This window comes from Conger conger, chromosome 8 (genome assembly GCF_963514075.1).
Source record: "Conger conger chromosome 8, fConCon1.1, whole genome shotgun sequence".
Classification (NCBI taxonomy): Eukaryota; Metazoa; Chordata; class Actinopteri; order Anguilliformes; family Congridae; genus Conger; species Conger conger.
This window is the reverse complement of record NC_083767.1, coordinates 48,020,951-48,035,379: the sequence shown is the minus strand read 5'-3', so window position 1 is coordinate 48,035,379 and position 14,429 is coordinate 48,020,951. Positions and strand designations below refer to the sequence as shown.

Here is a 14,429-nt window from a genome sequence, read left to right as displayed (position 1 = left end):
AGTGAACACAGTGAGAGGTCACTCTTGGCACAACAAAGTGGATGCTAACAGCAGGAATCTTCCCTCCCAGTAACACTATGGCCAGTACTGCACCACACTGAAACACTGCCAGTCTGTCTGCATTAGCTCAGGCAGGCTACTCTACCGAAATACACTTAAACGAAAAAACCAGTGCTTTAACAGGACGTGCCACTCAACAGATTCTCTTTGCATTTTAAATGTTGCATCGCACGTTACCGCGAAATACGTAAGCGGAGCACGTCGAAAACTGCGGGGGGGGGAATTGCGAGCCAATTTCGGAGCGACTTCAATCTGAGAGTGCGCTCGCCTTTCTGAAGACTCCAAACCGAGGAGTAATGAGAGGGTGAGGAGGCGAGCGTGAGTAATTGGCACCTCTTCGTGCGCCGTCGTACCGCCATTGAGAACACGTTCGTCGCGCACAAAGGCCGCTTTGTTCAACGCGCGCCGCCGGCTCCCTGAAAAAAAGGCCCGTGCCACCTGTGGGAAGCGCACCAGTTTTGTGTTTTACCTCGGCATGCAGGCGAGGGGCGTGTGGCGGGGAGGTGATTGTGAATTGAAATCTGTTGCTTTCACGTTCTTTGACTGTTGCGGCATCGCGGCCTTCTCCGGCGGTGAATACGCGCCGCTCGTTTTTTGACGAGCCGCGACCTTTCAGAGTGAACGTTCCCGACGCATCCCGGCAGCGACAGGATCCTGTGAATATTAGTCATAGAGCCCCGTACACATTAAATTGCATTACATCCATTTAGCAGCCGCTGTCATCCACGGCAACTTACAAAACAGACTACATAAGTGCAGTGAGATAGGTTAATAAATAAGTTAATAAGAGCGGCCGCGCTGCAGAAAGGGGTAATTAACAGGCAGGAAGTGTGGAATCGGCTGTGCTTCTGGCGGAGTCTGCGCTTCTGCGGGAGACGTTAACCTGGCAGCAGAGTGGTTGCAGTGAGTTGTGGCGCTGTAATTCAGGGCCTCTTCTCCCCCTTCTCTTTCCACACCGCCTCCTGGGTGGTGCCACCACCACCACCACCATCGTTCATTCAGGTGGGGCTCTCCTGAATGAAGGATGGCACCCCTCCTTCACTGTATCTGTTGCAGTCCTCTTGCCTCTCCCCTGGTCTGCTCCAATCGTCCCCCTCACCCCGAGCCCTCTATTCAACTCAATTTCATTTTAGTTGTACCGTGCTTTTCACAGAACACTGTCCCAAAGATGCTTCTGAGAGTAACAGAAGCGGGAAAAGGGGGGGGGGGGGGGGTCATACCTAAGCCCCCAAATAGCATGGCGACCCTCAAACCCTCCAAAAACCTTCAAAACAGTGGCGTCCCTCAAACCCTAAAAAAAAAAAACCCTGCTGCCCCATCCACACCATTCCCCCCTCTCGGCCCTACAAAATGGCGCCCGTGAACCTCCCCTATCCTCTCCCTCCTTCAAGGCCCAGTGCTGTTCCCCTTCCTGCAGCACACGCTGTGAGTTCTCCCTGAGGGAGCTACGCTGGGCTTCAGCGAACAGCACGTCTATAAAAGGGGGACTCTCTGTGCCTTAACTGAGTGGCATCAGGTGATTATTTTTTCGATGGTTTTGCGTGTGGTTTTAAATCGCGCCTCTGCCCGGGGTATTTCCACGGTGGAGCGCTTCTCCTCCCGCTTCACGCCTTTCTGAGCCTGACGGGGACGGGGGGGTATTTTTAGAAGCTCTCGGGATTCGCAGGCCATGATTTTACCTATGAAATTGTAGCCTCAGATGTTGGAACTCAGAATGTGTGCACGTGTGTGAGAGATGGTGTGTGTGGGTGCACGTGTGAGAGCGTTTGTGTGTGTGCTCCGTGCTTCGTTATGAAAAGCACATTGCAAACCTATTTTAGTGGTGAGAATGTAGAGCGGTATTCATTGGACATAGGAAATTTGATGTCCACTTTCAAAAATAACCTGATACAGCTTTTCTGAGTGCTGACCTTTGGATTTAAACAATAGTAGGCACTGGTCTTAGTGCCCTTTGACTCAGTTCAGGGCTGATATGAAGAAGCCCTTTCCGACAGGTGGACTGTGGGGGTGGAACTGTAGGCACCTTACACTGCATTGTGGGGAGACTAATTGTGTAAAAATGTTCTCATTAAACTGTGGTTTCTGGGCGTGGCCTTTGCTCTGTGCCCCGCCCATGTTTACCCGTGCTTTCTCAGGCTGCTTGGTCTCTGTCCTCTGCTGTCCTCTTCTGATTGGTCTCTGTCCTCTGCTGTCCTTTTCTGATTGGGTGTCGGAGGAATCTGAGGTTGGTCCTTGAGCTTTAAACAGTTGTTGCAAGGGCATGAGTAGTCAGGGGCAGGACGGTTTTGTCCTAGATCCTTTAGGGAATTAGTTATTTACCGCAAGGCAAGTGCTAACCAGCTACATCTTGTGACCTCTTTAAGCCCAGAGCATTGAATTCCGGGAAAATACATGACATTGACACAGCTTTGATTGGATTACGGTGCCTTGTAACCACTCCTTTCATTTCTGTAGTCTTTCAAAGACTATCTCTCTCTCTCTCTCTCTCTCTCTCTCTCTCTCTCTCGCCTTGAATTGGGCTCCCCCACCCCCTGTTGTCCTCCTCCCTGAGATTGATTGGGCTTTTGCGGCAGAGAGTGCCTCATCCTGCCAGTCCCAGGTCCCCTCCGTGTGCCACAGGAGAGTGCGCGGATGTTTACGTTACTCTCTGCGTCTTTAATTGTCCCATAATGCCATCACCTGCCCCAGTTATTGGGTTCAGATGTGTAATTAGGAGCCTGGTTTTAAAAGAAAGCAACATTAATCAAGGCGGTAATCACTGACATCCTGCCGCGATTTGGAGAAGACAAGCTGTCTGAGGGCCTGACACCATTACACGCGATAAGATCCGTCTCACAACGACGCCCTCGAGCATGAATCTTGTCTCAGACTTCAAATGTCAGGGAACCGCACATGCGCCATGGTTCCCAAAAAACACGATGGCTGCCATTAATAAAAGTGCTATGTATGTGTATGTATAAAGGGCTCAAGCAAGATAATGAAATGTGCTTACCCTTCTCCATACCATCAGTCATGTTTATCACTCTCACTCTACTTTATTTACAAACGGTTGGCTCCTCTTTTTCATTTGCAGGAGTGACGGCAGCTGTCCAGGGGCTCATTCCCTCTGGAGTTTATTCAGCTCATTGGCTGCACTGTTCTCTCACCAGGTCACTCTGAGCCGCTGTGTTTTTGTGAACGCTGTCTCACCCATCCCTGTTTCCACAGGACGGACAGGCCGACATCATGTACACGTTCTGGAACTCCGTCACCCGGATTCTTTCCGTGGAATTCCAGAAGGCGACCGGTGGTGAGTGCTGATTGATGCGTGTTTAGCAGTGCACTGCGGATGTGGTGTGACAGCCTGGTGAGTGAGTGCCCCCCCCCAACACCCCCACCCTTGCCCCTAGTGGATTCTGCCTCTCAGTGATACTCCACAGGTACAGCCAGAGAGATGAACACACATACCAATCCACACGCATGCACACACACTCACACACAGATATACACACACACTCACACACACTCTCACACACAAATATACATACAGACTCACACACACACACGCACACACACACACGCACGTACCATTCCACACGCACACACACTTGCACACCCACAAACGCACACACACACGGTCACACATACACACTCACACACACTCACACACAAACTATATTAAACTTTTGTCTGCGTCAGCACAGGTCTGACGTAAGCACTACATGAGTATCGCTCCATCAGGTCCGGTAGCTGCCAGCCCAGCTCAGCTCTGCCGTAATGCTGTCAGCCATATTTTCCCATGGAGAACGGGCGAAGCCACCGTCTCTCTCCTCCGCGTCCTGCGAGAGTGTAAATGGGTTTTCCCTGCGGAGGGACGTGCTGTGAAATGATAGCTCATCAGAAATGATTCATTTCCCCGGACCACGTGGACGGGCCGGATAAAAGGACTCCTGCTCCAGCTGCGAGTCCACCATCAATCATCTCACGTGTGCGAGCGCGCGCGCTTTAACCGCCGTTTGTGCCGCCGTCCCCGCGGTGCGCTGGGTATCTCGGCCGCGGTGTAAATAATCCGGAGCGCTGGCGGGGGAGGGACGCAGAGAGGTGTTTGAGTTCGCGGCGAGCTGTTTTTACGCGGTGCCGAGCGGGCTGGTTCATCGCGGCGTACGTACGTGTTGAGGCAGCTTGCGTTCCCTCCCCCTGGTGTTTGTCCAGAAGGTGCGAGCACGCGAGTGTCGCTAACGCACAGAATGTGCCGTGTCTCTCTCCATATGTCGCTGTTCGGTGAAGCCCTGTCGTCCCGTTTGGATGTTTACAGCTTTATAGCGTTTAGCGGCGCGGAAGGTGGGCACGCATGAAGGGCCGAACCTGGCCTCTGCTGCCCTTGCAGTTTGAAGGGAGCAGGGTTCTCCCAGCACGCATTGCGTTAGCTACCCCCCCCCCCCCCCCCCATCTCGCTGCTCCCATGCAGAGGTATGTGGAAGGCCATCTGCAGGCCTAACCTAGGTCCCTCCCCCAATCCTCTTTCGGTTTCATCACCCCCACTGTGTCTTTAATGGAGTTATTCCAGTCTCCGCCCATGGCGATGAGCCGATGACCCTGCCGTCAGTGTCATTACATTCAGTGCAGTGCTGCTGTAGGCTGTTCCAGACTGTAATCCAGGGCTCCATTCCGGCTCATGGCAGTGCATGCAGTTTCCTGTCCTTATTAATTATTCCCTGTGTGGTTGTGTGGGTGCCCTGGCTAATGGTGCTGCTCTGACCCCTGATCGCACGGAATCCCTGGACATGGCTCTCAGTGTAATCCTCTCTGGACAGCTTCCATGTAGTCATTTTCTTTCATTCTCTGTTTGTGTGTGCCTGTGTGTGTCTGTGTGTCTTTGTGTGTCTCTGTGTGTGTTTGTGTGTGTATCCTTAGCTTAGTCCAGTCTATCAAAGAAATGTGATATAGCTAATGTGTAAATTGGGTAACTTATACATACATACACAAACAAACACACACACTTTGAATACAAGAGATCTGAAGTATCATGCTGGCTTTTAAGTCAAGATAAATTGCAGAATAAACAGTTGGACAAGATTTTGCCTTTAGCCACTCATCCTTCTTCCTTTATTTTTTTATTCCCCACCTTTTTCTTGTTCTTTTGCTCCTTCCCTTCCCTCAGGCTCATCCCTCTCTCCCCTCTGTGTGCTCCCTCCATTCTCCCCTTCCCTTCTTATGACTAAATAATTTGGGGGAGGAGCTGATGGAGCCAGGCTATATGCTACATTTAGCATAATCAGTAGATGTGTCCATCTCGGTGGGGAGTATTGATTATTTATTAAAAGAACCATGTTAGTCACGCACAGCCAAGGGTTTCAAACAAAGATAAGTTCTTATCCACTGCTTTTCGCATTGCTGCGAACTGTCAGGGTGCCATGTTCTGCCTCTGAGGATATAACCGTCATCCATTTCTACCTTAACCAGACAGATTTGAAGCGCTGTGCATTTTTATGCAGATCCAATTAGGTGATCAGCTCTGACAAGACAGAGCTGAAATGGTAATGGTTTAATTAGGGTTGAAAAAGTACTTCATAAATGCATAATATTCCAGCAACACTAAATTATACATTCACCAATTCTCTTGGTTGCCGCATGAGAACGGTCTACATAATGTTCCATAATTACACATTAATCACTTCAGTTATTAAAGTTCAATTATTATCATATTAAAAATGATGTGATGACGGCCACCTGATGTATTTCAGCTCGACGTTCACGAAGCTTCAAGCTTCAAGCTTCCAGCTCTTTAGCCTGATTGTGTTTGGGAAGAAAAAAAGTGAAGGATTTCTGGAATATTTGTCTTTTTTTCCTGGAATTGGCCTGAGATGTGAAACAATGTGGCTGTGATTTTCAAGATGACTGACTCACAGCGAGTAGACATCTGCTTTCTGAGCGACTGCTGGAACCATGTCACTCCACTCCACTCGCGTACACTTTATTACACCCTGCTGTCAGTTAGCAGAGCTTCTTATAATACAAACACAAGTGCGAAGATGAGGGGTTGAAGTGCCGTAGAGGAGGAAAGTCGAGACCCAAGAGAGACACCAAGTGTATGGAGTGCCAACCCGAATGTCAGCTATCCTATTAAACTAATGTATACCAACAAAAAAAATGAAGGGCATTAAACTGCACTATGTTAACTGAACAACAGCAAAGAGCCACAGGCTCTTGGGGTGTAGTTAGAGGAGACTGGTCTTCGGGCTGTGTCGGGAGATGGCCGATGTCTCTGCTGTTCTGACTGCCCTGGAAAGCCCATTTCACCACAGAGGAAGCTGAGCGGACAGCCGACGTGAGCTGGAAGTGCATGCTGGGAAGGGAGGAGGTTGTGGAGCAGAAGGCTCTGGGTGGTGTGTGCGGTCTGGTAATCTTCTGAAGCCGTGTTGGGGCAGTCCCCTCAGTGACCTGTTAGGCCAGTGTGAGGTTTAAATTGGATGCGTTTGGTGAAGGGCGGCTGGTGGAGAGGTGAAGGCCGGGGATGTAGGAGTGAGTGTGGGGGCTGTTGACCAATCAGCTGCGTTCTGGGTCAGCTGCAGAAGGCACGGGCGAGGAGAGGGTTCCAGTAGTCCAGGCAGGAGAGGACTACAGCTAGAACCAGAACACATATCAACACACACACACACACACACACACACACATATTCACATGCACATGCTCACACATACGCATACACAATCACAAACTTGCATTGACATTGTTATGCTCACATACTGTACTGTTTGTACACGTACTATATACTCACTTATACAACACCTTTCACTTAAAGTGCCCGTAGGTATGAGTGTGTGAGTGAATGGTGTGTGTGCCCTGCGATGGACTGGCAACCTGTCCAGGGTGTATTCCTGCCTTTCGCCCAATGTATGCTGGGATAGGCTCCAGCCCCCCTGCGACCCTGTTCAGGATAAGCGGGTTAGGATAATGAATGAATGAATATAATATTATATTTTATCTAAAACCGCAATTACAAGGCGGAATGTCAATGTAGTATTATTACATCTTTCAACCCTCCCAAAAGCCCTGGGTGCATTTGAGGAGGATATGCATTGAGAATGTGAGAGGTTTGTGTGTACTGTATGTGAAGGCTCTGGGTTTGAGGAGGATATGTGTTGAGTGTGTGAGAGGTTTGTGTGTAGTGTTGAAGGCTCTGGGTTTGAGGAGGATATGCGTTGAGTATGTGAGAGGTTTGTGTGTACTGTTGAAGGCTCTGGGTTTGAGGAGGATATGCGTTGAGTGTGTGAGAGGTTTGTGTGTACTGTATGTGAAGGCTCTGGGTGGCAGGTGACAGTAAGCGGCTTAGTCCAGGACTATGTCTCGCGTCACACCTAATGGAGCTCTTGGCTTCCATGGTAGGGTTCTCTGGTTTTATAATCAAAGATAGATGACAACAAGCTCTGTTTAATCTTGTGCTCGTGAACCGTACAGGAGTCAGGGAAGATTTTTCTGTCTCTCTCTCTCTCCCTCTCTCACCCTCTCTCACCCTCTCCCTCCTTCCCTTTCTCTCTCTTTCTCTCACACACACAAACAGACACAGACACACACTCTCTATGCTCTGTATTTGCGTCTCACTTTAAACACAGTTCCAGGCAAGTCAATAGCACTCGCATCTTCACCTAATGCTTTATCTAAATCATTCGATTAAGTATTTGATGAAGATTAATCTTAGATTAACCATTAGACTTTGAAATTGAATCAACTACAGACAATACATTTAAATGCTAATAGAAGATAGTGGCACATAGCTGTCCCTGAAATTACCTGTCTCTGTGATCGCTGGAGTCTCTCAGACTCCAAAACCAACATGGCTACTGGCTTTGGTGGGCCGACCATAACAGCTGAGAAAGCTGTTCCAGTGGTTAATGTACATGACTGGGACCCGCATGGTTGGTGGTTCAATCCCTGAGGTAGCCACAAAAAGATCCACGCAGATGGTGTTAGTATTATTAGTAGCACGAGTAGTAGTAGTAATTATATTAAACACAATAATAATTACTGTATAATCATAATGTTAAGTCTTGTATGGTATATTAGAAATATTAGAAATATAATACAATTTTGGTATGGCCCCCTGTGTATAGTTGGCATAGCGATATTGTATCACCAGTAATACATCTTATTTCTCCTTCAGTGGATTGAGTGTCTCATTTGGACGCTTTAGTGAATTGTGAAAACCTGTCAAAGCTGTGTGGTTTTCAAGAGGATGGCGTCTCCTTGTCTTTTATGTATTTTGTGTGCCAGAAGTAAGTCTGTTGCTGTCTCTCCGTCTTCCTTGGTTTGATTGCTCGAGTGCAGCTGATAGTCTGTTGGCAGCCAGATCTGCCTGTTTTAAGAGCCAGCGTTGTGCTTAGCGAGTCTGTAAATTGACAGGCTTTTTTTTTTTGTGTTGTTGTTGTTTTTCAAAACGCTTAGATAATCAGCCAAAGCTGTAGTGCTTTTTAAGAGCTTGACAGCAGTCGAGTGCGCTTCATGTTTTTTCCGTATGGGCTTCTGTGTTCCTGTGGTCTCATTTAGTTGGGTGTAATTATAATTATATAATTTCCTATAAATTCTGTGTTTTGATATTGGCGAGGCTACTTGATTTCAGTGGATTTAAGAGCTTTGGGCCAAAGGCGAAGCTGTCAAATTTCATAATAATAATAATAATCAGGGGATGGTTTCTGATGTACCCAAGATGAATAGATTATTTTTTATTATTTATATTGTAAGCTACTCTACCATTTGATTACGCAATTTACAAATAAGTGGGTTCTGTGTTTTAACCCCTGCAATCTATCCCAAGTGCTTCACTGACAGGACAAAACAGAAGGGATTGTGTCAAAAAATGTCAAAATGTATGTTATGGAAGATGACCTAGTATAGTCATCTGCATGAGGATTTGTGAGCCAAATGAAAGTAGTTGCATTTAACAGACCTCTCATGTTTCTGGATCAATTCACACACTTTCACTCAGGCTAAATACCCCCCCCCCCCCACCACCACCACCACCACCACCCAATCACTCTCAATTTTTCTCTCTGTCTTTTCTCTGCCCCCTCTTTCCATCTTGATTTCCTGATTACACTCACTCATTCAGTGTCACTCACTCACTCACTCACTCACTCACTCACTGTTTCTCTCTCTCTCTCTCTCTTCCCCTAGCCTCCTCATTCCTGAGGCAGACCCTTGAAGGCGAATACCCGAAGCTCCTGCGGCTCTACAACGAGCTGTGGAAGAGGCTGCAGCAGTACAGCAGCAGCATCCAGGGGGCGCTGGCGAGCAGCGGGGGCCTCGACCTGCCCATGGAGCTCTCGGCCTCAGACCTGGAGCCCCAGAACCTCTTCCTGCAGGCCAAGCAGGCCAAGCAGGGCTATGAGTGAGTATGGAGCGTCTGCGCTGGGTTTAAACCAACGGCGCTGGTTCATAAGAGGTTATAACTGACATAGTTGCCATTTATATAGCGCCTTTATCCAAAGCGCTGTACAATTAATGCTTCTCATTCACCCATTCATACATACACTCACACACCAACAGCGATTGGCTGCTATGCAAGGAGCCGACCAGCTCATCAGGAGCATTTGGGGGTTAGGTGTCTTGCTGACACTTCGACACAGCCCGGGCGGGGGATCGAACCGGCAACCCTCCGACTGCCAGACGACTGCTCTTACTGCCTGAGCCATGTCGCCCCGCATGGCTCTTCTAAGCTCTTCTGGTTCCTTCACTGTTTGATTTAAAACACTTGGGTCATGATAAGAAGTGGAAGCCGGTTTATAGTCCAGCCACAGACCATCGCTGCTACCAATGACATGTTATGGATGATGCTGATTGTAGTGACATTTGGTTTATACTCGGGGTGACTCAAGTGCACTTATACTTTTTGCTAAGTACAACAACCACCTGTTTACATTGGGCGTCAAAATAAAGTTCATGAGCCTTCTTCGATTTCAGTCAGGCAACACTTGTCACTGGACTATAAACTAGCCTTAACTGGCTTTCCAGCAAATCTTTCTAATCACTACACACTGATTTCAAAGATACTATACCGTATGCATTCAATTACAAAAATATCTGCAGTTTTTACTTCTATTCTTGTAATTATTTTGATATAATGTAAAATGCATTTGTAAAATAGCCAGCAAAAGAGGTATGTGGGAATTTGAAAGCTCATTTCTCTCATTTATTTTTGTGGCCATTATTTAATTAGTTGGCAGACACACTGAACCAGAGCAAATTAGAGAGCATTTCATCTGCAGTAAAAATACAACCATCTGCGTCACCTGCAAATACCTACAAGTAGTGTTGATCTGAATGATGTTGCAAAAGATGTCAGGTTTTATGGCGTACGCTTCCAGCTGTTATTGTCAAACTGTTCAGATCACATTTTGGCAAGGAATGTAAGCTCCTCCCCTGGCAACCGCCTTCCTCCGGTTTCCCTGGAGACGTGAGTCTTGGATAACAGATCAATCTCGGTGTTCGGTCTGAGTTGGCACACTCGTAAATGCACGTCTTGATGAATAACACACAAAGAACTGAGTGCTTCCCCTTCATCTCATTCACCAGCCCTGGTGCTCCACAGTGCCCCCCACAGTGAGGTGTTAGGGGTCATTAATACACTCACGCTGTCGCGCTGTACTCCACAAGCCTCCTGCAGATATCTGTAATGCAGAGCAGTAGGCTGTACAGTGTTTTGGATCTTCACGTACTTAAGAAATATTCCCTCCAAAACCCAGAAAAGGTCTTGTGAAGACGGCTTTCTGAAGTTCTGTTTGTTGTTTATTGTGTGTGTGTGTGTGTGTGTTTTTATGTGTAGGTTGATGCCCCTGGGAGGACAAGGTCTTTTATTTTATTTTTATTTTTTTATTAATGCAAAATGGGTTGGTAGTGGTCTATGATTGTGTGTCTGGGAAGTCTTGTGCTTTTGGCTCAGAGCCCTCACCTGCAGTTCTCTGGAGCTCCTAGCCCTCGAGGGTCGAGACCTGCTGGTTTTCCACCCGCCCTTTTCCTGGGTGTCAGGTGTGAAGGCAGTCTGATCAATCAGTCGCACTAATTGTTCGGTTAATTATCCAGACGAATAGAAAACCAGACCTGGATTTTGAGTTGAGGGCCAGATGTGAGTGACTCTTTAACCTTGTAATTATGCAGAGTGCTCTGTGCCAAATTGCTTTTCCATGGAAGGTCCTCCAATGTCCTCTGAGAAATAAACAAAGATCCTGGTTAACCTCTGTGGAGATGAGCTCGGCCGATAAGATGGGAACGAGGGTCTCTAATGGAGGAGGAATTTTTACACACAGCTGAAATTGTCTCCCATTATTTACTTAGATTATTATTTAAAAATGTCCATTATTTTTTCCATTACCCAGAGTGCCTTGCATACAACCCATTGTAATTGTCCTCCATTTAAGCAGATGCAGCCAAATGGGTCAAGTCGCTGCCTTCAAGGGTACAGAAGGGTCTGTCTCTCAGGTTTCCGACCTGTAACCATAAGGTCTCAAGAACTATCTTCTGCAACCCACAGCTCTGCACTGCTGCGCGCCAGTGAAATTGCCGTGTTTAAAGACAGGCTGTCCCTCAAACTGAGCTTTCTCAATTAATAAATCACTTTAGGAGCTAGTCACTGTTCATTGTTTTACAGGGACGTAACAATTTTATCGTTGGCATGTAATTTATATGCACCAATGAATTTGATGGTTTAATGTGTGACTGAAACCATACGTTTCATGATAATACAACGCCTCAATCTGTTGCTTGTGTAAGTGCCTTGGAGCATCTGTGAGACACTAAAGGTCAGTTACAGTGTACAGTAAGTGGCCTTACTTGACGAAGACTTTAAAACACAAAGTACTGTCACTGTTCGTTGACTGAAGATATGACAGCATGGGTGGTGTCCTTACGAAGAGAAACATGGAGTCCTCGGGTTCCTCTTCGTTGTGCATCTCAGGCCATTGGTGATGTAATGCTTGGCTTTGGAAGCGGCACCGTGTTTGTTGGAATGTCTATTTGTAGATCTCCAAGCTGTCGTGGGATAAGGTGTGACTTGTGACATGGAAGGCAGTAGTGAACGGGGGAGGCTGGCTGCCTCGGCGCAATTGTTCATCTGCTCCTCCGAGCGTCTCCGGGGCCGACAGGGAGCCAGCTTAAACCCCGCTATATCATTGCCGCCTCCTTCCTGCTCTCGCAGGGCACAATGCCCTTCTCTCCTGTCCCTATGTTATGTTGTGGTGAAAATTAGCGGGCTTGTCCTCCCGGCTCGTCAGGCAAAAACGGTTCCTTGGAAGGCTCGACCGGAGACTAGCAGGGACCCCTAAAGTCCTGGACCCCTAAATTTTTCCTCTTCTCATGTCGTGTCATGGTGTGAGATCTGTAGCTGGTTCCCGTGGGTTTGTAAGATGTGAAGTAAATGCTGTGTTTTGTGTCCCTGTCTGTGTCTCCAGCCCAGAGAAGGCCCTGAAGGACTCCCTCCAGCCCTATGAATCGGCCTACCTGTCCAAGTCCCTGTCCCGTCTCTTTGACCCCATCAACCTAGTGTTCCCGCAGGGGGGCCGCAATCCCCCCTCCACCGACGAGCTGGAGAGCATCATCAAAACCATAGCCAGGTACAAACACTGTCCCTCTCAAAACAATAGCCAGGTACAAACACTGTCCCTCTCAAAACGATAGCCAGGTACAATCACCGGTGCTCTCAAAACGATAGCCAGGTACAAACACCGTCCCTCTCAAAACGATAGCCAGGTACAAACACCGTCCCTCTCAAAACAATAGCCAGGTACAAACACCGTCCCTCTCAAAACAATAGCCAGGTACAAGCGCTGTCCCTCTCAAAACGATAGCCAGGTACAAACACTGTCCCTCTCAAAACGATAGCCAGGTACAAGCACTGTCCCTCTCAAAACCTTTTTTTTTTGCTCATTAGACAACAAGTTTGCCAATTAGGCGAGACAGTTTGGCTCATTTCATGGTTTACCAATGGGGTACGACTATTTTACTATTTCACTAAAAGCAAGCTAATATTTTCTATATTTTGTAGAAATCTTAAGGCTCATTGCAAGACTGAAACACTTAAGATAGACTATTTGTAGTGTGCTTCCCTTCAGCACTGCTGATTCATCTGCAGAGAGGTATCATAACACCTTAAACTACAGCTAGTGCATTATTAAAAGAGCCAGCTGAGTAACCAGGCTCATCACAGGAAACCCCCCTGTTACGAATAGAAGCTAATGGCTCAGTTAATGCTAACCCTTTTGCACAGCGCTTTACTGTTCGCAGATCGAAGCCCCTCTTAATTCCCTACTGTTTGATTGAAGTTGCATACTGGCAGGACCAATTGCTACTTTGTAAAGGCTGAGCATTAAAGTGCCAATTTATAGCCTGTTAAAATGCAGTTCGGAAAGTGTTCTTTGCTTTCCAGGCTGTTGTAATAGGTTATGCGTGGTTGAGATTGCCCTTTAGAATAGGGAAAGGCGGAAGTCTTGCTCTTTGCACTTTGTTGTATTCCCCGTGCAACAATCATTCATTTTTAATTTAACAAAATGAAGACCTATCCTATCATCGCCATGTATAAAACTGTATCTGTCTTGATACTACCTCTTCAGTGTGTTTAATGTAATGTCGTTACACTTGGCATCTCTTTATACGCTTTCATACATGATTTGATCATACCTACTTTGTACTTACCTTCTCTGTGAGAGGTCTGCATACATAATGTTGTAACTGCTGTGCTTTCATAGTCAATATTGTCATATATTTAATAGTGCTTTTGTATGGGTAAATAAGCATTGTGTAATTACATTGTCAGAGCGCAATGTTTAATTACGAGTGTGAGCGAGGTTTGACGGGCGTTTTGGGCGCGTTGCTTTCCCCACCCCAGTGAGCTGAACGTGGCAGCGGTGGATCCCGTCCTGACCCTGGCCGTGGCGAAGAACGCCGCCAAGACCATCCAGCTGTTCTGCGTGAAGTCTGAGCAGCTGGTGAGTTCCTGCCCGACAGGACAGTTTCTGCACGCTTTCACAGCTCCTTTGAAGTGCCTGAGAGGCCGAGAAGCAAGTTCCTAAGACGCAGGCCGAGACAGAACGTTTCTGCACGGTTGGACACTTTCCGAGAGGCTGCTGAGATTCTGTGGGGCAGGAGTCTGAGGAGGACCGTGGAGAAACAGCCTATTGCCTTTTGAAATGGGAGGCCATTCTTCTCCTCTGATGTCAGATGCACATTTGAAATGCTGAGTGTGTGTTATGTACGCTTGCAGTAGCAGTTGGGATTCAGTTTTACTGGTGTGTGGCTGGAGTTACAGGGATCCCTGTGCCACAGTTTCCAGGCGTTTTCCGTTTTGGTTTTCCAGAGGGAGGTGGTAATTGAGAGGTGGTGACAGACCTGAGCTAAGCTGGTTG

General features: G+C 47.4%; 1 protein-coding gene across 1 annotated transcript in view; it reads left to right on the top strand.

Moving 5' to 3' along the window:
* Window positions 1–14,429, top strand: part of cog5 (component of oligomeric golgi complex 5) — a 126,193-nt gene that overhangs the window by 79,630 nt on the left and 32,134 nt on the right. The window contains exons 11-14 of the mRNA XM_061252887.1: window positions 3,268–3,349; window positions 9,211–9,424; window positions 12,480–12,641; window positions 13,913–14,012. Of these exons, the coding sequence (XP_061108871.1) occupies window positions 3,268–3,349; window positions 9,211–9,424; window positions 12,480–12,641; window positions 13,913–14,012 (558 nt within the window). The remainder of the gene's footprint in view (window positions 1–3,267; window positions 3,350–9,210; window positions 9,425–12,479; window positions 12,642–13,912; window positions 14,013–14,429) is intronic.